This window comes from Watersipora subatra, chromosome 4, assembly GCF_963576615.1.
Source record: "Watersipora subatra chromosome 4, tzWatSuba1.1, whole genome shotgun sequence".
Lineage (NCBI taxonomy): Eukaryota > Metazoa > Bryozoa > Gymnolaemata > Cheilostomatida > Watersiporidae > Watersipora > Watersipora subatra.
The window spans coordinates 30161366-30186687 of record NC_088711.1 but is presented as its reverse complement, the minus strand read 5'-3'; the positions used below and the strand labels follow the sequence as shown (position 1 = coordinate 30186687).

Below are 25322 nucleotides of genomic sequence, written 5' to 3'. Positions count from 1 at the left end.
CGATCTGCAACAAAATGTAACATTACTATGTACAGTACGTACCGTATGGAGTTCTTTAACTTTGAGACAGACATCTAACATAAACATTGAATTTAACTTGAATGAATTTAGCTTACTAAACAAATGCTTCAAGCAAAGTTTTAATATGTATTTTACTAAATTTTTAACTTTGCCATCAGTTTAAAATTTTATCACTTATCTGTTTCCTTTTCACTATCCGAATATTGCGAAACATGCTCTTTCATGTGTTGTGGGAGGGATTTCAGCGAGTAGCATATAGGCATCTTCAGTATTTCGACATAATCAGCACACTAATTGCTAAATTTGAATTGCAAAAGGAATCTTTGTTTATACAGTACGTATTGCGAAAAAATGTAGTATTGCAAGGGCGAAAAAACATCAAGTTCCACATCGTAAAGCAGAAAAATCGAATAACAGGGTCATCATAACCCGAGGGCACACCCGAGTATAATAAAGTGTAAAAATATAATTACATGCTTTCCCACTCATGTATTAAGATCTTTCCAGAACTTTTGATAATGCTGTAGAGCTTTATAGCTCAAGTACCAATAGCAGCTGTACATGAGTTGGTTGACTTCATATCTATCTCATATCTGGCAATAATACAAAAAAGATTCCTCCAATGTGTTGCACCAATTGCCTGAACTGAATAGTTAAAGGTTGACTTGCAACAAAATTCACATTACAGTTATTTGACATCAAATGGTTCACCATGTCTTACTCTGCTGTGTTGTAGGTGCAAAATATGTGGAAATGTGATTACAAGCTCTTAAAAGCTCAAAAACGAACAGTTAATCGCAGCCACACAAGACCGCCGTGGTTTGGATTCTCTTTCCAAAACGGCTCAAATGTAGTTGTACAAGATGGCTTCTGTTTACACTTTCACGCAACCTCATTCGTCGAAATATTTTCAAAAATATACTCCATGCATACAATTAAACCATGTTTATTGTTCTTACGCGTCTATTTTATTGGCATTGTAATGCTGTCACTTTCAGCACTGATATCCTATAACCTATGCCGTAAGAATTTGTTTAATTTTTCAACCTCAAAGGAGTACATATCGTTGTCTGATAAACGTGACGAGTCTGTTGGTCACTTGTGATAATCGAAAAATGCTGCAGAAATTTTTCGAAAGTATGGTTCACTTGATCAAATTACGATTAGACGATTAGACCAAGCCGAAACAACTGTCAAGTCGCGAACATCTATATTTAATACGGGGTCTTCGGTAAAACCCGAATGGTTTGTCATAAACTAGTGCTACGAGAGGTTTTATATTGAGCTTTTTATTAACCTTTCAATTTATGTGAGAACATCACGTGACAAAACAATAACCAAATGTATTGGCTACGTCAGAAAAATAAACTGATTCCGACCTACGGTGATTTTGTGATGGCTGCGATCAACCGTTCGTTTTTGAGCTTTCAAGAGCTTCTAATCACATTTCCTCTTATTTTGCACCTACAACGCAGCGGAGTAAGACATGGTGAATCTTTTAATACCAAATAACTGTAATGTGAATTTTGTTGCAAATCAACCTTCAAAATCAACCTCAAAGTCGACCTCAAAATCAGCATTACATTGCTTTCAAAGTTTTAGACATTGTATGCCACACAACAGCTGCAGTTATTTAAACAAAGATATTTAGTTGCCATGGCGCATTGAGATCTGTAACATAATTATTTACAGGCATAGTGGTGATTCATATGGTTTTGCTATCTACTTGACACCACTTAGTATCCCAGTGTCAGTTATAGTTGCTTTTACTAAAAAAGTTGGCATCTCTGTTTATCTTTTAACATTGCAGATAATGCAGATAGACATATACGATCCAACAACCATCTGTATAAATACTCACTATATTCACTACCTCCTAAGCAAGGCATACAAGATAGAGGAGGATCAATGGGCTAACATCTTGTTCTCTAATAAAGTTAGTTGAGTAATAACACAGTGCTTGTCAAGTTATCCTTTCTATCATCATACCGCTGTCTGTCTTATGTCATCATTGCATATACCTAGTTTAATGTGCTGATAACACCATACCACCAATTTAGTTATATAGTTACAGACACTCACGTAGTTATATAGTTACAGACACTCACGTAGTTATCTAGTTATAGGCACTCTTGTAGATATATAGTTACAGACACTCATGTATTTATATAGTTACAGACACTCACGTAGTTTTATAGTTAAAGACACTCATGTATTTATATAGTTACAGACACTCACGTAGTTTTATAGTTACAGACACTCATGTATTTATATAGTTACAGACACTCATGTATGTATATAGTTACAGACACTCACGTGGTTATATAGTTACAGACACTCATGTATTTATATAGTTACAGACACTCAAGTGGTTATATAGTTACAGACACTCACGTAGTTATATAGTTACAAACACTTACGTAGTTATATAGTTACAGACACTTACGTAGTTATATAGTTACAGACACTCACGTAGTTATATAGTTACAGACACTCACGTAGTTATATAGTTACAGACACTCACGTAGTTATATAGTTACAGACACTCACGTAGTTATATAGTTACAGACACTCACGTAGTTATATAGTTACAGACACTCACGTAGTTATATAGTTACAGACACTCACGTAGTTATATAGTTACAGACACTCACGTAGTTATATGGTTACAGACACTCACGTAGTTATATAGTTACAGACACTCACGTAGTTATATAGTTACAGACACTCACGTAGTTATATAGTTACAGACACTCACGTAGTTATATAGTTACAGACACTTACGTAGTTATATAGTTACAGACACTCACGTAGTTATATAGTTACAGACACTCACATAGTTATATAGTTACAGACACTCACGTAGTTATATAGTTACAAACACTTACGTAGTTATATAGTTACAGACACTTACGTAGTTATATAGTTACAGACACTCACGTAGTTATATAGTTACAGACACTCACGTGGTTATATAGTTACAGACACTTACGTAGTTATATAGTTACAGACACTCACGTAGTTATATAGTTACAGACACTCACGTAGTTATATAGTTACAGACACTTACGTAGTTATATAGTTACAGACACTCACGTATTTATATAGTTACAGACACTCACATAGTTATATAGTTACAGACACTCATGTAGTTATATAGTTACAGACACTCACATAGTTATATAGTTACAGACACTCACGTAGTTATATAGTTACAGACACTCACGTAGTTATATAGTTACAGACACTTACGTATTTATATAGTTACAGACACTCACGTAGTTTTATAGTTACAGACACTCACGTAGTTATATAGTTACAGACACTCACGTAGTTATATAGTTACAGACACTCACATAGTTATATAGTTACAGACACTTACGTAGTTATATAGTTACAGACACTCACGTAGTTATATAGTTACAGACACTCACGTAGTTATATAGTTACAGACACTCACATAGTTATATAGTTACAGACACTCACGTAGTTATATAGTTACAGACACTCACGTAGTTATATAGTTACAGACACTCACGTAGTTATATAGTTACAGACACTCATGTGGTTATATAGTTACAGACACTCACGTATTTATATAGTTACAGACACTCACGTATTTATATAGTTACAGACACTCACGTAATTATATAGTTACAGACACTCATGTAGTTATATAGTTACAGACACTCACATATTTATATAGTTACAGACATGTACTTATATAGTTGCAGACACTCATGTGGTTGTATTCAGCTTAGCAGCCAGGCCCTCAGACACACTACCAACTGTTCCGACCTTTCGTACTGTACTGTGAAGTAGTTGTTCTCCGCAGCCCACACTGTATATTGACTGAAAATAACAAGGACTTCGCTGTATTTCAATTTGTATCCCCTGTTCTGCACATTTGCATTTGTTATGACCAACCATCACTGGGCAAAGGTGTGGCACCAGACTTCTACAAACTGGAATAACTTTTTTATATATTTGCCTATGACAAACCTCAGCTTTGGTTTGCTTTCTTTGAAATGGTAAATATATTTGTATATATTATAATATTTAAATATATATATGTACGATATATATATATATAAATATCGGTTTAAGTTTCATACCGGACGTAAAAAGCTAGTGCATTTGCCTGAGTCATTGTAAGACTAAAAAGCTCAAGATCACGGCTCAAGGTCATGTGAGCTGTAGTTTAGTTTTTACTAGCTTTCTTCTCCCTTGTTTGCGGTTTACCCACGTAGACTTTACCCACGTAGACTTTACCCACATTGACTTTACCCACGTGGACTTGAATGCTACTAAGTAGTGGATTATCTTGAAAGTTTTATTAGGTTTAGATCTGTGAACCTATTTATAAGTAAACTATAGCTGTTCATCAATCATGTTGGATTAATTATGAAGAATCCAAACAAAGGACATTTTATTAACATTATTACAACTTAAATTGTTCATATATCACAATATTTTGATTTGTTTCATATTTGCCATATCATCAGCTAATGTGACTCTAGCCAGTCCTCCAGAAGAAATAATACCACTACCTTGTCAGGATTAAGCTAAAAAACAATTGAGAAAATCAATGGTCACTTTTCAATTTTGTGCTAGAGATCTTGTTTACTGATGGCATAAGCTGAAGAGTAAAAGACTTGTTTTTCTGTTGCAGCTAAATGGTGTGAGCCTCGGCTGGTCGCTCGGTTACATGGCCAACCTCACTTCAGCTATACCCCATGCAAAACTTGATCTCTACGAGATCTCTCTCACAGTATTTATAGTTGTGCTCATCATCTCGTTAGTTCTCGTCATACTAGCTATCATAGCTTTTGCACTCGCTTGCCAATTCAGGAGGGCTACATATAGAGCGCTTCAGCAGGTCAATCAGCCATTCTGACATGCACATTACTGTCATGCTATATTTTCTGTCAATCAGCTCATGTTTGGTGATTATTTTTGTAATAGATGTATATATTCTCTAAAAACTTCAAAAACTTGTTTGTGTTCAAGTGTTTTACTAAATGTTTTTGTAATGTTTAAGGACAGAATTTTTGTGCTATTCCAGCTAATGCTGTTTTTTGATTGAATAAAATAATGCCCAGCATATCTGCTGCTGTTATAAACTTTATTGGAAATTCTATTCAAATTATGATTGACCCTTAAAATTTCAGCAAATTTATGTTTGTGGAAGTTTTCTGATTTATGAAGGCTTTTTTTCTGTTCACTTGGATTTGCAACCTTTCATTTTATCATTTTTCATTCTTTCTATGAGTATTATCTGAGCTTAAGCCATTTCATTGGCTGATTTCTATGAGTATTTTCTGAGCTTAAGCCATTTCATTTGCTGATTTCCTCGTTTTAAAGATGACTACACAAGCTGATGTAATTTTTTTGACCTAACCTTGATGTATCGCTGTTTTTGTGTTAATTATAAGAATAATTCGTTTTTTAGACCGCCTTATTGTGTCAGACAACATAGTGCATATTGTTAAACGCTTTCAGCTGAATTTAGTACTGACCAGTATAATAGCAAAGCCAGACATTTTTTTCGCTGCATTGCACAGTTAACGCTACCCTAATTCCACTGCCAACCGTTATGATTTATATCAACCTACATTCTATATCATTGAATTCAATGTAATCCTCTGATGGTTGTACTGAGTAAATTATTGCTTTTATGCTGTTTCAATGCTAACCAAAACAATGTATGGATATTTTCATAATCATATAACCATAAAAATCATAATATTTTCATATTATGATTTTCTATAGTTTAACATTTTCATTTCATTGATGTATTTGTCAGTCAGCATCAGTTTTTATGAGCATATATACAAACATTTCATTTATCTTACCGAGACAAAATACACACACTCACACTTGAATCTAAATATAATATATTCACGCATATTTTGGTAAGAAAATAGCATCTGTGTGAACATTAAAGTTGTTTATTGAAAGTGACTTGGGACACTAAATTAGTGTATCAAGTCGTAATTGTACAATGTAAATTTCAATGTTAACACCAAAGCATAATGATTAATTCACGAAACATAGATATGGCAAGCTTGGTATCCAAGAGATAAAGTACAAGTTATGTGTTCTTGAAATATAGCATTAAACAAGAGAAATTGCGGTGTCATCAACTCTCGTTACAATATTTCCATGCTGCTTGACTAGTGTGAATAAATGCTTGACTTGCATGTAAATAATTTATTGCCAATTTAAAACAGAAGAATTCCACACCTCCAAAGTCACAAGCATTCAATTTTTAGGCGAATTCAAGTTTTGAAATTGAGGTCATTAAAAATGTAATTGCGTCAAATTTTAGTTGACTTTTAAAAAAGCCTTTTTTGTCTATCAGTTGATATGTTGTTTGTTGTGTTAGGCAATCTCATTGTCAAGATATTTGAAGATTAAAATCGAAAACAATTGAACGCGATAAAATGGCTCAAGCCAAAAATACTTGCCAAGACTTGCCCAAAATGATGTAACACGTGATACAACCTGTCTCTATCTCTCATATTCACGTCGGCTAATGCATTAAAAGTCCTACGTGGCTCTATTGGCATATGTTTGTTTTGTATTTGCTCATGTTGGCCAAATTAAAATTTTAAATCCAGCTACAGATACATTATCATGAATGTTTCAAACGCCTCAAATAAAGGAAATTGAAAGCTTGTCATATTAGTTTCCTCTAAATGCTGTGTAAAAACTTTAGTACCGACTACCAATTTTAATTGTGTACGATAATTAGGTCGCCGAGTTGACTTATTTCATCGCGGCCTTTGCATCAGTTAAGTTTTCATTTGCTACCCACACCGGAAACTAGCTACTAGACAAAATGGAGAAATATGATCCTATTGGAAAAGTGGTGTTTCCGGTTACATTAAAGTCTACTCGTTGAAAACCGGGGAACCCAAACTGATGTTGTTTGTGTGTTTGCACTTAAGTTCTATCCATCTCCGCGTAGTACCGTCTAATAGTCTCTTACTATATCCAATTCTACCATCCAACTAACCATCCAACTCTGGTAGCGCGACTCATAAGAAATCTGGAAAGACTGGTTGGGTGCAGGGTGTTATATATGCGTCTATGCACGTTATTGGTTCCAGGATTACGAGTGACTCACTAGAACCTTAACCAGGATTAGGATGTCACGTGGCGTAAAAGGGAGATCTCACGAACTATATATCGGGACCACGACGAGGGCTTTCATTCGTGATTCTTCTTACTGGTAAGTGACCAGCAGGAATATAACACAGGGAAGGTGCATCGCTAGTTTAAAATCATTGTCTACACAACACTTAGTATCTATGTAACCTGTTGAAACAGGTAACATAGATATGTAAAAGTAGATTACAAAAGTATGTAATCTATGAGTCTACTGTTCACATCTATCCAGCATTACATGATGAGTCTACTGTTCACATCTATCCAGCACTTTACGATGAGTCTACTGTTTACATCTATCCAGCACTTTACGATGAGTCTACTGTTCACATCTGTCCAGCACTTTACGATGAGTCTACTGTTCACATCTATCCAGCACTTTACGATGAGTCTACTGTTCACATCTGTCCAGCACTTCAGGATGAGTCTACAGCTGATCACATCTGTCCAGCACTTTACGATGAGTCTACTGTTCACATCTATTCAGCACTCTATGATGAGTTTACTGTTCACATCTATCCAGTACTTCACGATGAGTCTACTGTTCACATCTATCCAGCACTTCGCAATGACTCTACTGTTCACATTTAGCCAATAATAGAACAATTGGGGACAATAATAGGGAACAATAGAACAATAATAGGGGTAAAATGGGCACTTTGGCCCATTTTTGACTGGTATTGCTGCCGAGTCAGCCATATATTTTTGATGCCTGCCATATTTTACACTGGAAAATCAATGTGTTTGCCACATTCAATCAATTTTTGGTTAGCTTAGCGCTCAATCTTTTTGTTAAAGAATACATCAAAAAGCTGTATGTCAGCTACCCAAAGGACCAGGGGTTGAGGCAGTTTGGACCAGGGGTTGAGGCAGTTTGGACCAGGGGTTGAGGCCGTTTGAACCAGGGGTTGAGGCAGTTTGAACCAGGGGTTGAGGCAGTTTGAACTATGGGTTGAGGCAGTTTGGACCAGGGGTTGAGGCAGTTTGGACTAGGGGTTGAGGCAGTTTGAACCAGGGGTCAGGACACTTTAGCCACATGGTAATCGTTGATGTTTTTTCATATGATTTTATTAAATCTGAAATAAAAACAAATACTTAAAATTCAACAGAAATAGATTTCTTGTTATGTAAGATGCCATGCCTAATAATTAGGGCTATTAGATGCCGTTGACACTATCTAGTATACAAAAAGAATGTTTAAAAATTTTGTGCTAGATCAATCGGAAAACTCAGTATTTCCGCAGTTCCTTTTATTTCGCCAATGACGGCGGGAAAAGGCAATAGTAATACAATGTCTTTGATGTCTACAATAGAGTGTTCCTTTGTGTCAGGCTTTATAAACTGACCAATCCATACAATAACAAAAAAGTCTACTTCCACATTATTTTCCGATCTAGCTGCGACCATTGCAACGTATTTTTTCTTTGATCTGGCTCTGTGCACAGCCACCAATACATAATCAGAGATATTTACAGTGCTACTGGTGATGTCACTAGAATCTGGCTTTACTTCATCAACATTATCCGGCTCTTCACTGTCATTTTCTGATTGCTTAGCCAGTTCAGCTTCTGCATTGTTGTCTTCACTTGAGTTCTCCTTTTCAGGGATTGCCCGCCCCTCTTGGTAATCTGAAACAAAACATTGTGCAGCTACATATTAACAGCAAATAGTAACAGTAGAGCTATTAGGTAAAAAGAATTTCTGAAAAACTTGTCTAAAATAAAATCCTCATCTTTCTACCTTTCGTTTTCTTTAGCTCATTTTTCCGCTTAGAGAGTTACGCACTGCTTCACTGGAGTGTTTGTTGGAATAGATGTCAACTTTTTTTGCATCATCCAAGATTTTTTTATGTCCCACCTTTAGGATGAGGTCAGATATCTTTTGGAGTGATGAGTTCAGACACCACTTTTCCCAAATTATTAGGTGTAGATAGAATTGCAGATGAATCTTTTGATGCAGAAGTTGAGAGAATAGGTTGATCATTTGGCTGCTCAGGTGCACCTGTTGATCTAGAAGTTGAAGCAACAGGTTGATGTGGCGGCAGCATGAGAGCAGGGTCAGGTCGGTGTGTTACGAAAGAGCCAAGAAATTCATCATCAGAAAAGGCATTTCTGTAAAAGGGAGAGATTCCTGGCCTTTTGAATACAGACGTAGTATTCCCTGTTGTGAATGCTTTTGGAAATGCCACACTCAACAGCTGAGCCATATGGTAACTATTCAAAGTATCTCAAAGATGTTCTCGATGCCAACTTCTGCAGGCATCATTATAGTATCAGTTTAGTGTTAGTATAGTATCGGTTGTAGCTTGTGCGAGCAGTGAGGTGGAAAAGTAAGTAACATCACATCTCATCTTATCTTTCGCCAGATCCAAAGCGGGTATGAACATATGACTCTCATGGTCGTCCATGAGTAGAAGGACGGGGTTTCGATCATAGCACGCAAATTTTCAACATAGTGTTTCAGCTACAGAACAAATATCTCAGCACTTGTCCAACCCAGAGGATTTGTTGGACTGAGTGTACCAGGAGGTGCACCAGCTATCATATAGGGTTTGTGTTTATCCCTAAAGAAAATCATCATTGGTGGAATAAAGACACCTCCTGCATTGACCGCTGCAATCATCGTTGTCCACATGCCACGCTCTGCAGACATAACTTGCCTTACTTGTCTGGATTATTTTTCAGCAATTATTCTAGATGGTTTGTGAACTGTTTTCAATGCTAAGTCGTTCATGTTCTAGATGTCTTTTGCTCGAAATCCATATTTTCTTTAAACATCTTCAAGATTGTCACAGATATCATTGACCCTTTTTTTCTTGAAACTCGGACCACGACTTAGTCTAGTCGCTTCCGGCTAACGAATTGTAAATTCAGTATGTCATTTCTTAAATCTTCTAATCCAGTTTTCTCCTACACATTGGTTTTGATTCTACACAGCCGGATATTTGCAGCCCAGTTTTTTGGCATGATTCCATACCTTGCCAATTCTCGGCATTGTTTTTGGTCATACCATGGTGGTGTTTACCAGCTGCAATAAGGTGGTCCTTAACAACGTCTTTTATTAAGTATTATTGAATACCTTCATACCAAAACTAACCTGTGTTAGCCCAACTGGCTTTAGCTGATAGAAACCAATATGGCTGATCTATGACCTTTATTCCTGTAAAACTCTCAAAAGATGATAACTCTAACAAATACAAAATGCTCAAAATATGAGTGGCCCAAAGTGCCCTTATGACCAAAGTGCCCCTGCTACCCTAATATAAGACCATGGCCATGACCATGATGTATTATAAAATTATTATATTATTATAATTAGCATATTGTTTAATACAGTATTATCAACAATATTAATTAACATGTTATTTAATAATATATAATATTACATAATATCTATGATTCTTTTGTAAGGGATAATGCGTAATAACTAAATGTATATTTGATTTATTGAAATGAGTGTTCCTCATCGAATAGATTACAATTTTCATGGTAATTCTTCGATCTGAAACCAGCCTCATTTGACATTCGTCAAATGATTCGCAGATTATTCGTGAATAAAAATCTGTGACTTTACATCTCTCGTGACTTTTAAATCAATGATAGATTGTCAGAAATAATAAAGTACAGTATGAATAGCAAAATCTTTAATTTTGTGTCTACTAGTTGTTTTAAATGTGCCACTATCTCGCGACTGCAAATTTCTGACATGCTAAAGCACTAGTAACATTTTGAGGATTTGTCCCGTTAACAATAGGCGATACGCTACTACACTACTGCAGTATACCTACTGAAACATTATCTGGCAACTATTAATAGCATTAACTATTAATAGCAGAATATCACGCTTCATACCAAACAATTCTTGGTAAAAATTCTAAAAACCTTCTTCACACACCGTAAGCAAGGAATAAAATATGGAGGTTGTACCTCATTGTGCAAGCACCGCACGATCCGAGTCTCCAAAAGAACCATTTTGGGTCCTTTCTTATGGAAAGCTTTTGTGCATGACCTCAAGCTTGGTGTCGAAAATATAAAGTATGCTGATGAAACTACCTTACATGAAACTGTTAAACGATATTGAGCTTTTGTAATTGAATCAATCAAGACAAAACCACCAAAATCATGTATTTGTCAAAATCCGCTACAGCATGCGGTAAATTATGCACCACTCAAGTGTAAACAGAACTTTGTGTCTCTGAATACTGCAATGTCATAGACATCGATTTTACCCTCAGGAAAACTTTATGTAGCTCTTTTATGACCTGAAACAACATGAACATGATAAATACCGACAGCGTCAAGCATCTGGGCATGCAAATAGACAATCATTCACAGTTCTTAAGCCATGTCCACTTTATTATCTTAAAAACTAGACCATCAACTCATGCTCTAATTCAGCTCAGAAAGATAGGTGTCTATCGCTCCTTTACTAGAATCGTACATTGTTCACTTTGTCTTACGCTGCTCCAAGCTGGTATCTCTTTGTATCGAAAACTGATAAAGACAAATTAGAACGCTTTCAGAAATTATGCCACTGTTATGCTACTGCTACTAAATTATGCTACAGAATTATACTACTTAATATGGACAGTTACGACCAGCCCCTAAATACCCGTAATGTTGAGGAGCTAAGTGTGTTTTTAGATAGTGGCTCAAATCTTATCATCGCTCATCTAACTCAAATCGTATCTCCACTTTACCTGGCCATCTATTACGTTCCTTTTTCTCCCCAAAAAAACTACTACACCTTATACCAGATCAGACATCAACACCTTATATCAGAACCTTATATCAGACATCAACACCTTATACCAGACATCAACACCTTATACCAGACACCAACACCTTATACCAGACACCAACACCTTATCAATTCACAGTATAGAACAGAGTTACGCAAACGAGCTTTTTCTTTCAATACACGTAATTTACTTAACTATTTGTTGTCTTTGCTTTTTGTTTCATGATCTAATTTGCTCCAAATGACATTGCTTTAGTGCAAATAAAGTTAATATACATCTATCTAGCACTCGATCAATCTACCAATTGGCTAGGGAACTCTTCTACTAATAAAAGAATTTTGCATCTCTCTTTACAAGGTGTATCTGTAGAATTTGACCTATTACATGATGAATTGAAAAAAGCTTTTACGCTGTCAGGAATATGTTAGCACTGTTAGCAAAGCGCCAAACTGCTCTATATTAGGAGGTTACAGACTAGCGATTCTAGGCATAGCATGAAGCGGCAAGTAGTATGGAGGTGCTAACTGCTTTATGTGGCCATTCTTTTAAAGGATCTGTGAGCTAACTGAGCCATAGTGATGCAGTGTTTTGTCTCGCTTTGCTACCTCAGCATCAGCAACAGAGGAAGAGAAACACTTATTTTTCATGTGTGTGTGTGCAGTAGTGATGTAGGGCTGATAAACTTGGACACAGTGCACTGGGTAACGCAGTGCTGGTGCGCTAATAAACAGCATAACTATATATGGAAAATATAATCTTTGAATAAATCAAGAGTGGCCAAAGCATCACAGGCAGTCGAGAATGACCATTAACATTTGTAGAACATAAAGATACAAACACTCCTTAACAGGACAGGAAGACGAACCAAACTGAGAGCGGAACATTTCAATGTTACTGTATGTGTTTAGCAAAGAATTATATTAGACACAATGAATCCAAATCAACATATACATCAGTGTTGAATTTGCTTTGTCATCTTATTTTATTTTGAGTAAGTTAATGTTGTGCACTTTTGCTTAGCTTGTGTGAACTAGTTTTATTATTACTGGTTCAGGTACGAGTGAAGGTGTTAAGCTATTGTAAGCAATACTGATAATTAGCAGAAAAAGTCACTTATTTTTTCTATAAATCAAACAATGAAATACAGAACTAAAAAAAGTCTAAAACGAGAAAATTAATGACAAAAGGTTAAAATAGCCAATGATCGTTACACGCTTACTTGAACAGTTTTCCATGTTATTTTGCTAAGTTCAATACAAATGCGAGTCTCGACAGTCAAACGAGAGTCCGTGGGACAGTCCATGGATAAAAAGGGTCATCAGTTGAAATATAAATAGCCTCAGTAACTGAAGAAAAGGAAGCTCAGCAGGCAAAAGAAAAAGATATGCTCAGCAAGCAGAAGAGAAAGAGAGGCTCAGCAGGCAGAAGAGAAAAAGAGAAACTCAGCAAGCGGAAAAGAAAGAGACACTCAGCAGGCAGAAGAAAAAGAAAGACTCAGCAGGCAAAAGAAAAAGAGAGACTCAGCAGTCGGAAAAGAAACACAGGCTCAAAAAACGAAAGAAAAAGATAGGCTCAGCAGGCAGAAAAAAAAGAGAGGCTCAGCAGGCAGAAGAGAAAGAGAGGCTGGCAGGCAGAAGGAAAAGAGAGACTCAGCAGGCAGAAGAGAAAGAGAGGCTCAGCAGGCAGAAAAGAAAGAGAAGCTTAGCAGGCGGAAGAAATTAGAGGATCAGCAGGCAAAAAAAAGAAAGGCTCAGCAGGCAGAAGAAAAAGAGAGGCTCAGCAGGCGGAAGAGAAAGAGAGGCTCAACAGGCAGGAGAAAAAGAGAGGCTCAGCAGGCAGAAGAGAAAGAGAGGCTCACGAGGCAAAAAAAAGAGAGACTCAGCAGGCAAAAGAAATAGAGAGGCTCAGCATGCAGAAGAGAAAAAGAGGCTCAGTAGGCACAAGACAAAGAAAGGCTCAGCAGGCGGAAGAGAAAGAGACCCTCAGCAGGCGGAAGAGGAAGAGAGGCTCAGCAAGCAGAAGAAACATAGAGACTCAGCAGGGAAAAGAAAAAGAGAGACTCAGCAGTCGGAAGAGAACGACAGGCTCAAATGACGGAAGAAAAAGAGAGACTCAGCAGGCAAAAGAAAAAGAGGGGCTCAGCAGTTGGAAGAAAAAGAGAGGCTCAGCATGCAGAAGAGAAAGAGAGGCTAAGCAAGCAGAAGAAAAACAGAGACTCAGCAGGCAAAAGAAAAAGAAAGACTCAGCAGGCAAAAGAAAAGAAGAGGCTAAGCATGCAGAAGAGAAAGAGAGGCTCAGCATGCAGAAGAAAAAGAGAGACTCAGCAGGCAAAAGAAAAAGAGAGTCTCAGCAGGCAGAGGAGAATGAGAGGCTCAGCAGACGGAAGAGAAAGAGAAGCTCAACAGGCAGAAGAGAAAGAGAGGCTCAGCAGGCAGAAAAAAAAGAGAGACTCAGCAGGCAGAAGAGAAAAAGAGATTCAGCAGGCAAAAGAAAAAAAGAGACTCAGCAGGCAAAAGAAATAAAGAGGCTCAGCATGCAGAAAAGAAAAAGAGGCTCAGCAGGCAGAAGAGAAAAAGAGAGGCTCAGCAGGCAGAAGAAAGAGACTCAGCAGGCGGAAAAGAAAGAGACACTCAGCAGGCGGAAGAGACAGAGAGGCTCAGCAGACAGAAGAGAAGGAGAGGCTCAGCAAGCAGAAGAAAAAGAGAGACTCAGCAGACAAAAGAAAAAGAGAGAATGAGCAGGCAAAAGAAAAGAAGAGGCTCAGCATGCAGAAGAGAAAGAGAGGCTCAGCAAACAGAAGAGAAAAAGAGAGGCTCAGCAGGCAGAAGAAAGAGACTCAGCAGGCGGAAAAGAAAGAGACACTCAGCAGGCGGAAGAGACAGAGAGGCTTAGCAGGCAGAAGAGAAGGAGAGGCTCAGCAAGCAGAAAAAAAAAGAGACTCAGCAGACATAAGAAAAAGAGAGAATGAGCAGGCAAAAGAAAAAGAGAGGCTCAGCATGCAGAAGAGAAAGAGAGGCTCATCAGGCAGAAGAGAAAAAGAAAGGCTCAGCAGGCAAAAGAAAAACAGATACTCAGCAGTCGGAAGAGAAAGAGTGGCTCAGGAGGCAAAAGAAAAAGAGATGCTTAGCAGGCAGAATAGAAAAAGAGGCTCAGCAGGCAGAAGAGAAAGAGAGACTCAGCAGGCGGAAGAGAAAGAGAAACTCAACAGGCAGAAGAGAAAGAGTGGCTCAGCAGGCAGAAGAGAAAGAGAGATTCAGCAGGCAAAAGAAAAAGAGAGACTCAACAGGCAAAAGAAATAGAGAGGCTCAGCATGCAGAAGAGAAAAAGAGCCTCAGCAGGCGGAAGAAAAAGAGAAGCTCAGCAGGCAGAAGAAAAAGGGAGACTCAGCAGGCAAAAAAAAGAGAGGCTCAGCAGTCAGAAGAGAAAGAGGTGAGTAATTGGAGCTGTCCTCCTTTATAGATATGCAGCATATGGGGAGTAGGTTAAGTGTTAAGGCTCAATTCCGTTTTTTGTAGAGAGATGGGCCTGAATGGACATTGTCTTTTCGTATGTCAAAAAAGTACGTCAGGTGTGTGATGATATATGTAGCTTGGTTGCTAAGTCTCCAGTTGGTGTATGTGATTTAAACATTGATGGTAGAACTCGTTACTTACTCCTCATATATAGGTACTGTCTAGAGGAGATCTAATATCTTTTGGTCCGTTTCTGATCGACTTATGGTCTGTGGTAAATTTTTTTACTCTGTAGTTTCTAATTTGGTTGTTGGTGTATTTTTAATTATTGTATCTTCTGATGTTTCGGGCATCAGAATCTGTTTGTACGCATTGCGTGTATATCTTGAGGTCTGGCCCCATTCCCTGTTGGTATTTTGTTATGGTGCAGTTTCCATACAACTATGTAGCAGGCTTCCACTGTTACTAATATGTGAGGCAGGTTTGGCTTGAAATGTTTTAGGACTTTATATTGCTTTATAAAATGCTTACAATTACTTAAAATGCCTAAAAGTATTCTCAGTTCATTCATTGGAATGAACTGAGATGGCATAGCTACATGTATATGGAATTTGCCAGTATTTGCCATTTGCCAATGGCAGGGGAGATAGTGAGGAATAGTTTGTATTGGAAAAAGCCCATTTCCTGTTACACCGGTTCCTTAATTGACTTGCTGATAACCGCAAAATATAAAATGTTCGCCTGAGTGGTGAACCTCCATTTAAGTTACTGTTGGAGTATTTGAAAACTATACAATAGGAACCCGACGTAATCTTTCAACAGAGTTAGAATGAGGGATTATGAAGAAAGTCCGGCATGCAAAGGAGAAAGCAATAAGGAAGGATTGTTGCATATGCGTGTGTCTGCCTCAAACCCGCTCGTATTGCAAGAATTTAGGTTATGTATGCCAGTTCGGTATTGAGAGGTCGCACTGCAAATATGTGGGCCTATAGGAGTCAATCATATTTTTTACTCTTATTATAGGCCCACCTTGATGACTACAGAGCTATATAAGCATGTGACCAATTGCAGACGGGGCTTTTCCCTTGTAGATATTTGGTGAGTGAACATAGTTGACATGGCGCAGTCGACAGGATCGCCGCTGTGTGTTTGTTAAAAGTGATTCGTGTTTGTACTGTGATACTTGTGTTCAGTGTTTTACAGGTTCTATACCTCGTGGTAAGTGTTTCGTATGTGGTTTCCGAGCTTTCAGTGTTCACAGTGTTTACAGTGTTGTGATGCTCAGTGAAATTTAGTGTTTACGGTGTAGTGGTGCTCAGTGAAGTTTGGTGGTGCTTTTAACACTTGTGTAGTGTTCGTGTTGTAGTGCACGTCAATTATGGCGTTACATTTTATTGAGTTTTCCTCTTTAAATTGAATAGTGGTGATGTTAATAGGTTCATAGAAAAGATGGTTTGATAGTTTTCAAATTGTCGAAGAGATGGTTGGTATGAAATTGGGTAGGGATGAAAACGGCAACTATAAATTTAATGGCCGTATAAAACTTCTTGCGTTATTACACGCAATAGGTAGTGATGGTAGAGACTAAAGATGCTTTAAGCTCTGTTGCTTTTCGTATGCAAGATGAAAATTCTACTTATGATGAGGCTATGGCTCATTTAGTTTCTATTTATGGTACTGATGAAGCGGTATACGTTAAAACGATCAAATTCAAAACTGTTTCCCAAAAAGCTTGTGAAAAGGAAAGGGATTGTTTGCTTCGGGTTGAAAAACTTACTAGCAGTGTCAATTTTGGTGGTCATGAAGATGTAAGGAAAGAATTTGCTCTTGCAATAGCTGTTAATGGTTTGCGAGAAGGTTCATTACGTAGGCAATTAATGCAACAAATGGAATTAAATTGTCTGACAGGCAAAGAAGAAAGTAATAAGAAGGGACGATGAGTGAATAGGCCTATGAACCTAAGGTATAGTACTAAGTACCTAAGGAACTTGTAGAAACTAGAAGTTTGTCTATCATTAGGGTATCTCCCGTAGCGTTCAATTTTCAAATAAATAGAGGGAAAAAGTTAAATAAATTGTGAAACTTTAATGCTTCAATTAAAAATAAATTTTTTATTGCGTTAGTATTTATAGTATGCCATATGTTGTTGCGTCTAATAAAATATTGAGAGTTGGTTTGTTTGAGCCAATGAATAGTAACTTTAAGATCTTGGATTGGATTTTACTGAAGATGTGCAAATCTTTCAGCTCTGGTCTGTGTTCAAGGGATTGCCAGTTGCTACTTATCATTTTAAAGGAAATATAAATTACCTTAGGCCATAGGTACCTAAGGCCATACCTTAGGTTCATAGGCCTAAGGTCAAACGGATTAGAGCCCACACTATCAGTGACAAGGTAAGACGTCGTTGTATAAATCATAGTAAATAATGACAGCACACTTTTGATGACATAAGCACAGCCCTCGGTCAAGGTGGCACATTTCATAAAACACAACTGGAGATTAAAAGGACTAGCTATTTTCCAAGATTTTTCCTTACTACTTCTTAATTGTAAGAGGCTAGATTTCTGTTAACAAGTTTGCCTTTGCTCGGTTTTTTTCCATTGTGTGCATGTTGTATACCTCATGACATCCATTTGAAAACACCTGGATGGAGAGATTATTGATTGTGGTTCAAAGATTTTATGCCTGGTTTGTTGTAGGTTTACTGTGTATCATTGGCCATTCAACAAGCATCAGCTTGAGAATGACTATCATCGAATACCATATCTATGGTTCAGTGCAGTACTTGCGACAAGTAGTACCACAGACGATGTATAACTCTCGAGTCAACAGATATCATCACCTTTTCACTAATAAATTAGCTGATGATTATTTCTGTAGCACCATTTTGACAAGGACAGGTGCTTGCAGTAGTGGTTTTCATTTCATTTGTCAGATTTCTTGTCATTATTTATGATTTATACTTTTATGCCTGTCTTCTTGTTGAAACATATTACATATACTCTGTCTTTTATACCCACTGATAATAAGTTTCCATTGTGTTCTACATATATCTACCGCAAATGGTAATGGCATACTCTTGTGTTGTGCATGCACAACTATTGTGAACAGGTATCAGATACTGTGTGTTGCAGACAAGTTGACAACTGCTTCAAGTATTACTTTGCATTACACATACAGTGTTACTTTGCGTTGTATACAGACAATGAACATATATTACATACTCAGTTTTGTTGTAATCCTACTGTTATTAATGAGTATCACCAATGATATACAGCCCCCCAGGGGCTGTATATCATTGGTATCACATAGTTTTGCATTACAAAATGTTGCTTTTATGTGTTGAAACAAAATTCTGAATATTTATCACATACTTTGTATTGTTTTACACCTACTACTGTTTAGTAGTAAGTTACCAACTACTGCAGTAAGTACAACATACATAGTAGTTTTGTGTTACAGAATAAAGGGAGCTCCTTTACTTTCAGAAACCTGTTAAACTTATTGTTTAGCCCAGTACATGGAGCCAGGCACACATTCTTGGTTCAATTTTTGAACATCTTTTTTTCTAAAATTTGGAAGTCGTAACAAGAATAGTGTTTGCTATAAAAAAACAATAATCAATCAACACCGTAAGACATTAGACAATTATTAGTAACATAGTTCCGGTCATCATGGACGTATAGAATTTCTCTCGTGAAGCTCCAAGTAATAATCCAGCCAATCATACCAGTGTTTGGGTTCATTAGCCAGCAGACTAACCAAAACTAACTAAATAACTGACCAGGAATAGCTATAATGCTACCAAAAGTGAACAACTGTGCAACCTGCTTAAAAAACCAGACGAACAGAGATGCCATCTCATGATACAATGTGATTGTTGTAAGACCTGGTATCACATCATATGTCAAGACCTAAATAAATCTGAAGCCAATCTTATATCTGTTGGAGAAAGTAAAGGTATAAGATGGGTATGTAAAACCTGCAGACCAAAACTAATCATCATAACCTCGAATCAAGCCTCCACAACTGTTCAGAAGTTGGAAGTTATCAACAAAATTATAACTGACCTTGCAGCCAAAGTAGAAAACTACAAATCAGACTGGTATGAACAATCATACAGTCAAGCGCTACAATCAAAGACTGATGCCATTGCCAAGACTGTTGAGGAAAACACCAATTATGTCAAACGGCAAAAAGTACTCTTGAAACAAACCGTTGATCAGGCAGATGCAGAGACACAAAAATTAAGTGCTATTCTCTATGGCTTGAAGAAAAAAAGCCAAAAAACAGTCATTGAACAGGTGAAGATCTTTGCATCTAGTAGATTTTCTATACATGCCCCAGATGTACTTGTTAGTACTTATAGACTAGGTGCCAAAGCTGACAAGTCCAGACCAATCAAAGTAAAATTTGGAGACAAAAGTGCGAAATGGGAGTTCTTGAAACGTGTGAACCAGCAGTTTAAAACAACACCCATATTCTGTCTGTAACATGGATCAAAGAAAGTCTGAGATGAGGAGTATAAGCTACAGCAGACCCCAAAACACCTAAACCTGACAAACCATAATGAAAAGTATTGCGCAAGAGACATGAAAATACAAGTTCAAAGCTCATCGGGGGAATGGGTAAACATGAAGAAGGACCCTCAAGGACAGTGGGTCAAGAGTGTGGGGTCTTAAAACTATTTTACACTAACCGCCGTTCAGCTAAAGGTAAATCAAATGAACTCACGACTTTAACTCATGATTACAATATCATCTGTTTAACAAAAACTCATATAGATGATAGTGTGAACAGCAAATCAAATGTAAATTGCAATGATATAGTATTCTACCGCAGAGACCGGAACATGCACGGTGTCCTTAGAGGAGTTAGTAATCTGCTACAATCTAGGGAAATTCAACTAGATAATTGGGAAACAGAAGTTCTCTTCGTACGCCTCAACGAGAATATTATTATCTGCTGTTACTACCGACCTAACCAAACTGTTGACATCACTAATTTTATACAACTCTACCAAAGTGTTATTGAACATTACCCGCGAGATCTCATCATCATAAGTAGAGATATGAACTTTCCGGGCTTTGACTGGGAAAATATCATGATAAAACCTGAGGCCGCTTATAAAACTATTCACAACGATTTTAAATACTTCCTGTCTGAAAGCAACCTCTCTCAGATGATAACCGTGCCTACTCATATAAAAGGGAATACCTTGGACCTTGTTTGTACAAGTAGCGCTACTAACCTATCAACATCAGTTACAAATTCTGGTATAAGCGATCACTCTGTTATTGACATTGAAATCAGATACTAACATCAAATGCCTACTTCCACCTCACGTCCTCAAAGATGTACTATAAAGCAGATGTTGAAATGTTTCAAAATGTGCTATGGCCTACTCAACTCGCACTTCCAGAAATGAAGGATATCAACGAAATGTGAACTCTCTTCTCAACAGAGTTAAAAAAACGCAGTAGAGATAGCAGTACCAACCCGCAAATTAAAGCCGAAGCCACCTAATCAACCTTACTGGTTTAATAAACGTGCCAATAAGCTGGTAGCGAAACATCGTAAAACTTATAACAACTACAAATGCGCCAATGACCGCTTCTACTTACATAAGTACAAACAAGAGAGGCGGCAGCGTAAACATGAACTCCGAACTATTGAGCATGACTATGTAACTAATAAAGTATGTAAGCCACTGGAAACTGGTAACAGCAAACCATTTTATCGTCATCTGAAACAATTACAAGGTGTTACGAAACCACCAATGAAACTGTTAACTGTGCAAAACTCTCACACTGAAGACCCCAGCAAATGTGCAAATATTCTAAGCAGCTTCTTCAGTAATCAATTCTGCAAACAGCATACTTTGCATGAAGATGAAAACTATAGCACATGTTCACAAAATCCTTTAGAGGTAGCAACTGAGGGTGTTATCAAACTTCTTCATTGACTAAAAAGTGGTAAGGCACCTGGTCCAGATGAAATCCGTGAAGAGTAAATCCTTATCCCATCAATCATGACTGCCAAGTGTCTGACTGTCATATTTCAAAAGTGCTGCTAAACTGCATCCACTGTTAAACTGCCATCTGTTTGAAAGCTTGCTAATGTCACCCCTTTTCACAAATCATCAGATCAATCCAACAATTACAGGCCTATTTCCCTCACAAGCATAGCATGTAAACTGCTCGAGCACATCATGCTTCATCACCTAAATATCTTCTAAGTTCTGGATAAAGTGCTACATAATCGACAGCATGGATTCCGAAAGGGTTTGCTGTGTGAAACGCAATTATGTGGAACTTTTCACGAGATAGTAAAAAATGTAGATGAAGGGAGTACTGTCCATACACTAATTCTATATTTTACTAAAGCCTTTGATAAGGTGCCACACGAACTACTCATGCGTAAACTAGCCAAAATACCTGACATCAGTCAACAAATAATTATGTGGATCCATGACTTCCTTCTGAGCCAGTGGTTCTTAATCAGGGGGAATACCCCCAGGGGACAATTTTGGGATTTTAGGGGGAGAATTTGGCAGGTTGCCAAAGGGGATTTCCGTAGCACCAACTCTTCTTATACAAAGGGCAGCGAGGAGTGAGTGAATTTTAGTAGTTTCAACAAAGCCAAGATCTAAAACTGTAGAAAAGGTAAGGATTGCTACACTACATGCATATACATACCTGCAATATTAATTGTTTAGTTACCGATTTGGTTTGCATAAATGTATAACATTTTGATAATTTACTCTGTAGCCTAATATATGTATGATGTTTTGCTCATGTAGATATTGAACGTATTCAAATATTTTGATTGCATATCCCATATTGTAGGTGTTAGAAATGTCAAAGACAAAAAGATGAACATATGATAATTCTTACCTTAACTATGGATTCACTTGTATGATTAAAAGTGGCATCAAAGTACCACAATGTGTTTTGTGCATGACCGTGCTCGCTAACGACTCCATGAAACCACATCAACTTAAGCAACACTTAAGAACTAAACATGCAGAACACATGGATAAATCAAAGGCGTTCTTTGAAGTTAAAGAGAGAGAACTCAAGCAGGCTAAACTGGATTCCACTGGTAGCTTTCATGTCCAGGCGTAGGCCATTACCGAGGCATCCTTTGCTCTGTCTTACCATATCGCCAGAGATAAGAAGCCACACACCATTGGTGAAACATTAGTTAAACCTTGTCTGCTAGAGTGTACTAAGATTATTCCCAGAAACTCAGCCACTCAAAAAATAGCTGATTTATCCCTCTCAGACAGCACAGTGAAATCGAGGACCGATGATTGTCTGCGGACATAAAGAGGCAAGTAATTGAAAAGATTAAGTCATCTCCCATGTTCACCATTCAACTTGATGAGTCCACTGATGTTGCTAGCATTTCACAGCTGATGGTGTTTGCACGCTATGTACACAGAGAGACAATTGAGGAAGAACTTCTGTTCTGCAGTCCTCTAACAGAGACCGCCACAGCTGCTGATGTTATGAACCTGGTTTCCGACTTCTTCAGCAAAGAACATCTGGACTGGGGCAAACTAACTGGAGTTTGTACTGATGGTGCTCTAGCCATGCTTGGCTGTCATGCTGGATTGGATTTGCACAGTTGGTAAGAGAAAAGAATCCTTTAGTGGTGAGTAACCATTGCTTCATTCATAGACAAGAGCTAGCAGCAAAAACTCTTCCCAAAGAATTGCAGAAACACCTTTCTTCAGCGATTACAGTAGTAAACTTTATCAGAGGCTCTGGATTGCAAACACTTCTCTTCCACAAGTTATGCAAAGATATGAATGCTATGCACTCATCACTATTGTTCCACACCGAAGTTCGATGGTTATCAAAGGGTAACATGCTTCTGCGTTTCTTCAATCTACGAGCAGAGGTCAATGAGTTTTTGAAAACTCATAACAAACCCAAACAACTGGCTTCAATGCAGGTGGAAGGCTTCCATCAGTGTCTTGCTTACCTGGTTGACATATTTGGTTCAATCAATGAAGTGAACACAAAGATGCAAGGTAGAGACAGAAATGTGTTGAATGTAACTGATGGTACCAATACATTCAAGGACAAGCTCAAACTCTGGGTGGAAAGACTGGCTACTGGGAATGTAGGAGTTTCATTTCCAGTTCTGCATTCATTAGTTGACAAAAAAGCTCCTTCCGCTTCTTTGCTAACCGACATAAAGCATCACTTGAACAGCTTAATAGCAAAGTTTGAGAAATATTTTCCAAAGTTAGATCCTAGGACAGAGCAATTGATGAGCCTGACCCGAGACCCTTTCAGGCGCAATTTCCACGAGAATCCAGAACTGCTTCAGGAGGAGTTTTTGGAGCTGACAAACAACTCTGCCTTAAAAGATGACTTCAAGGAGCTATCAATAGAGCACTTTTGGGTTCAGGCCCAAAGATTGTATCCCAACATAAGCCTGGCCGCTTTCAAGATGCTCATACCATTTGCTTCCACATGTCTTTGCGAGTCAGCATTTTCAGCAATGCTAACCATAAAGAGCAAATCTAGAAACCATCTGGAAGTAGAAGCTGACCTACGGTGTGCCGTATCTACAACAACTCCTAACATCAAAATTCTGGTCAGCTCCTAAATAAATAAATAAATCTTAAATAAAAAAATCATCAATTTTTTTTATTTAAAAAAAACTCATCGATTTTTAACAACCCTGCCTACAACACAACAGATTAAAACATGGTGAATCTTTTGATACCAAATAACTGTAATGTGAATTTTGTTGTAAGTCAACCTTTAAGCTTTACGCCTAAGATGGGTGTGAATGACTTCCAGTGAAAATTGCCACATTTTCATTTCACATAGCGATATCGTAGCATTTTGAGCTGTTTTATTTTCGCCTATTTTATTATTTGCATTGTTGTATTTTAAGGGTACTATGTTTATGTGAAGAAGACATTCATTTTTGTTGATTTTATGTAATTGTTATAATTGATGGTTTGGTTTAGGTGGCTGGTATAATAATCCTACTGTTACTCAGTTTAATGCTACCTTTCGCAAACTTATCAGCAAATGAGGTGCAAAATCAGATGCTAGTAAGACAGGTAATGTTACTGCTCAAAATGAAATTCTCATCATACAGGCTACTCCAGAAGTTGATCAGTTTGTGGAACTCAATGATTTCAGATGTCGAATTTCTGTTATAGGTAACAGTATAGTCTATATAGCTGGCTACATTGTGCAAAAGCTAACTAAAGTACTGTCGTGACACTGGCCGTCAGTCGCTGGTGACCACTAAGTCAAGTATCCAGTACCAACATCTCTATACTTTACTCGAGCTACAAAACAATGGAGGATTGGTGCGTCCATCAGACAGTGTCATCAGGATCTTGCTAGTTGCAGATCAATACTTTCGTATTAATACAAAGCTAAACCCACTCCATTGTGTGGTGTATTTTATCAGTAGTGTAAGATCTAGTGATTTGTTATGCTTTGGGAAACACCCTACGGATACGGCAGATGGCATATCCAACTACTGCGTCATTGATTAAAAACCTTATTCAGACGTTTCATGATCTCCGACAGCATCATTATGCTAAATACCGACACTCAAACTGCAAGGTGCATCTTTGTGGCATACAATACTAAAGTAGTACTTTTTAAAGGCCAGTAACAATGTAATCACTGTAATATTCATCTGCAGCTGTTGTTGTGTTGTTATTCCTAATCTGATTTAGTTCTAAGAAACTCTGATGCACCTTGGCTCAATACCCAGTGCTATACAAATCTCCTTTTACACAGTTTCTGTAACTTGTATGTATAAGTTTAATCATCTGATTACACTAATTCCTGCATTTCCTTGTTTGCATTATTTTGATTATCCTCTATTACAACTGTTTTTAATTTCCGTTTAGTTCTTGCAAGAGTTCATTCCATCTTTTACAGATA

The 25322-nt window shown here is 37.5% G+C and overlaps 4 protein-coding genes across 6 annotated transcripts in view; all 4 read left to right on the top strand.

Annotated features, from left to right (window-relative positions):
- The window catches only part of LOC137393309 (ectonucleoside triphosphate diphosphohydrolase 3-like), a 129671-nt gene extending 123765 nt beyond the window's left edge, over nucleotides 1–5906 (top strand). For all 3 annotated transcript variants that reach the window (XM_068079801.1, XM_068079799.1, XM_068079800.1), the window contains 2 exons: nucleotides 1832–1957; nucleotides 4694–5906. In XM_068079801.1, the coding sequence (XP_067935902.1) occupies nucleotides 1832–1957; nucleotides 4694–4918 (351 nt within the window). In that variant the 3' untranslated portion in view covers nucleotides 4919–5906. The remainder of the gene's footprint in view (nucleotides 1–1831; nucleotides 1958–4693) is intronic.
- A 5870-nt stretch (nucleotides 5907–11776) lies between these two features.
- LOC137394143 (axoneme-associated protein mst101(1)-like) lies at nucleotides 11777–13833 on the top strand. The gene is made up of 2 exons (XM_068080862.1): nucleotides 11777–11878; nucleotides 13288–13833. The coding sequence occupies exons 1-2, from the start codon at nucleotides 11777–11779 to the stop codon at nucleotides 13831–13833; spliced, it is 648 nt and encodes a 215-aa protein (XP_067936963.1).
- Nucleotides 13834–13844: 11 nt separating this feature from the next.
- LOC137394142 (axoneme-associated protein mst101(1)-like) lies at nucleotides 13845–23026 on the top strand. The gene is made up of 5 exons (XM_068080861.1): nucleotides 13845–14589; nucleotides 14677–14866; nucleotides 14962–15364; nucleotides 15451–15503; nucleotides 22834–23026. The coding sequence occupies exons 1-5, from the start codon at nucleotides 13845–13847 to the stop codon at nucleotides 23024–23026; spliced, it is 1584 nt and encodes a 527-aa protein (XP_067936962.1).
- A 236-nt stretch (nucleotides 23027–23262) lies between these two features.
- On the top strand, nucleotides 23263–24012 carry LOC137394141 (protein FAM200C-like). The gene has a single exon (XM_068080860.1). The coding sequence runs from the start codon at nucleotides 23263–23265 to the stop codon at nucleotides 24010–24012; it is 750 nt and encodes a 249-aa protein (XP_067936961.1).
- Nucleotides 24013–25322: the final 1310 nt, after the last annotated feature.

Bases quoted from the DNA above. Each gene is read 5' to 3' on its own strand.
- LOC137394142 (XM_068080861.1), top strand. From the start codon at position 13,845: ATGCAGAAGAGAAAAAGAGGCTCAGTAGGCACAAGACAAAGAAAGGCT. The intron at 14,590-14,676 runs GCTCAGCAGACA...GAGAATGAGCAG, and splicing joins CAGGCGGAAGAGACAGAGAG to GCAAAAGAAAAGAAGAGGCT. The intron at 15,504-22,833 runs GTGTGTGATGAT...CTATGTACACAG, and splicing joins ATGTCAAAAAAGTACGTCAG to AGAGACAATTGAGGAAGAAC.
- LOC137394141 (XM_068080860.1), top strand. From the start codon at position 23,263: ATGCTTCTGCGTTTCTTCAATCTACGAGCAGAGGTCAATGAGTTTTTG.
- LOC137394143 (XM_068080862.1), top strand. From the start codon at position 11,777: ATGGACAGTTACGACCAGCCCCTAAATACCCGTAATGTTGAGGAGCTA. The intron at 11,879-13,287 runs GTATCTCCACTT...CAGTAACTGAAG, and splicing joins TCGCTCATCTAACTCAAATC to AAAAGGAAGCTCAGCAGGCA.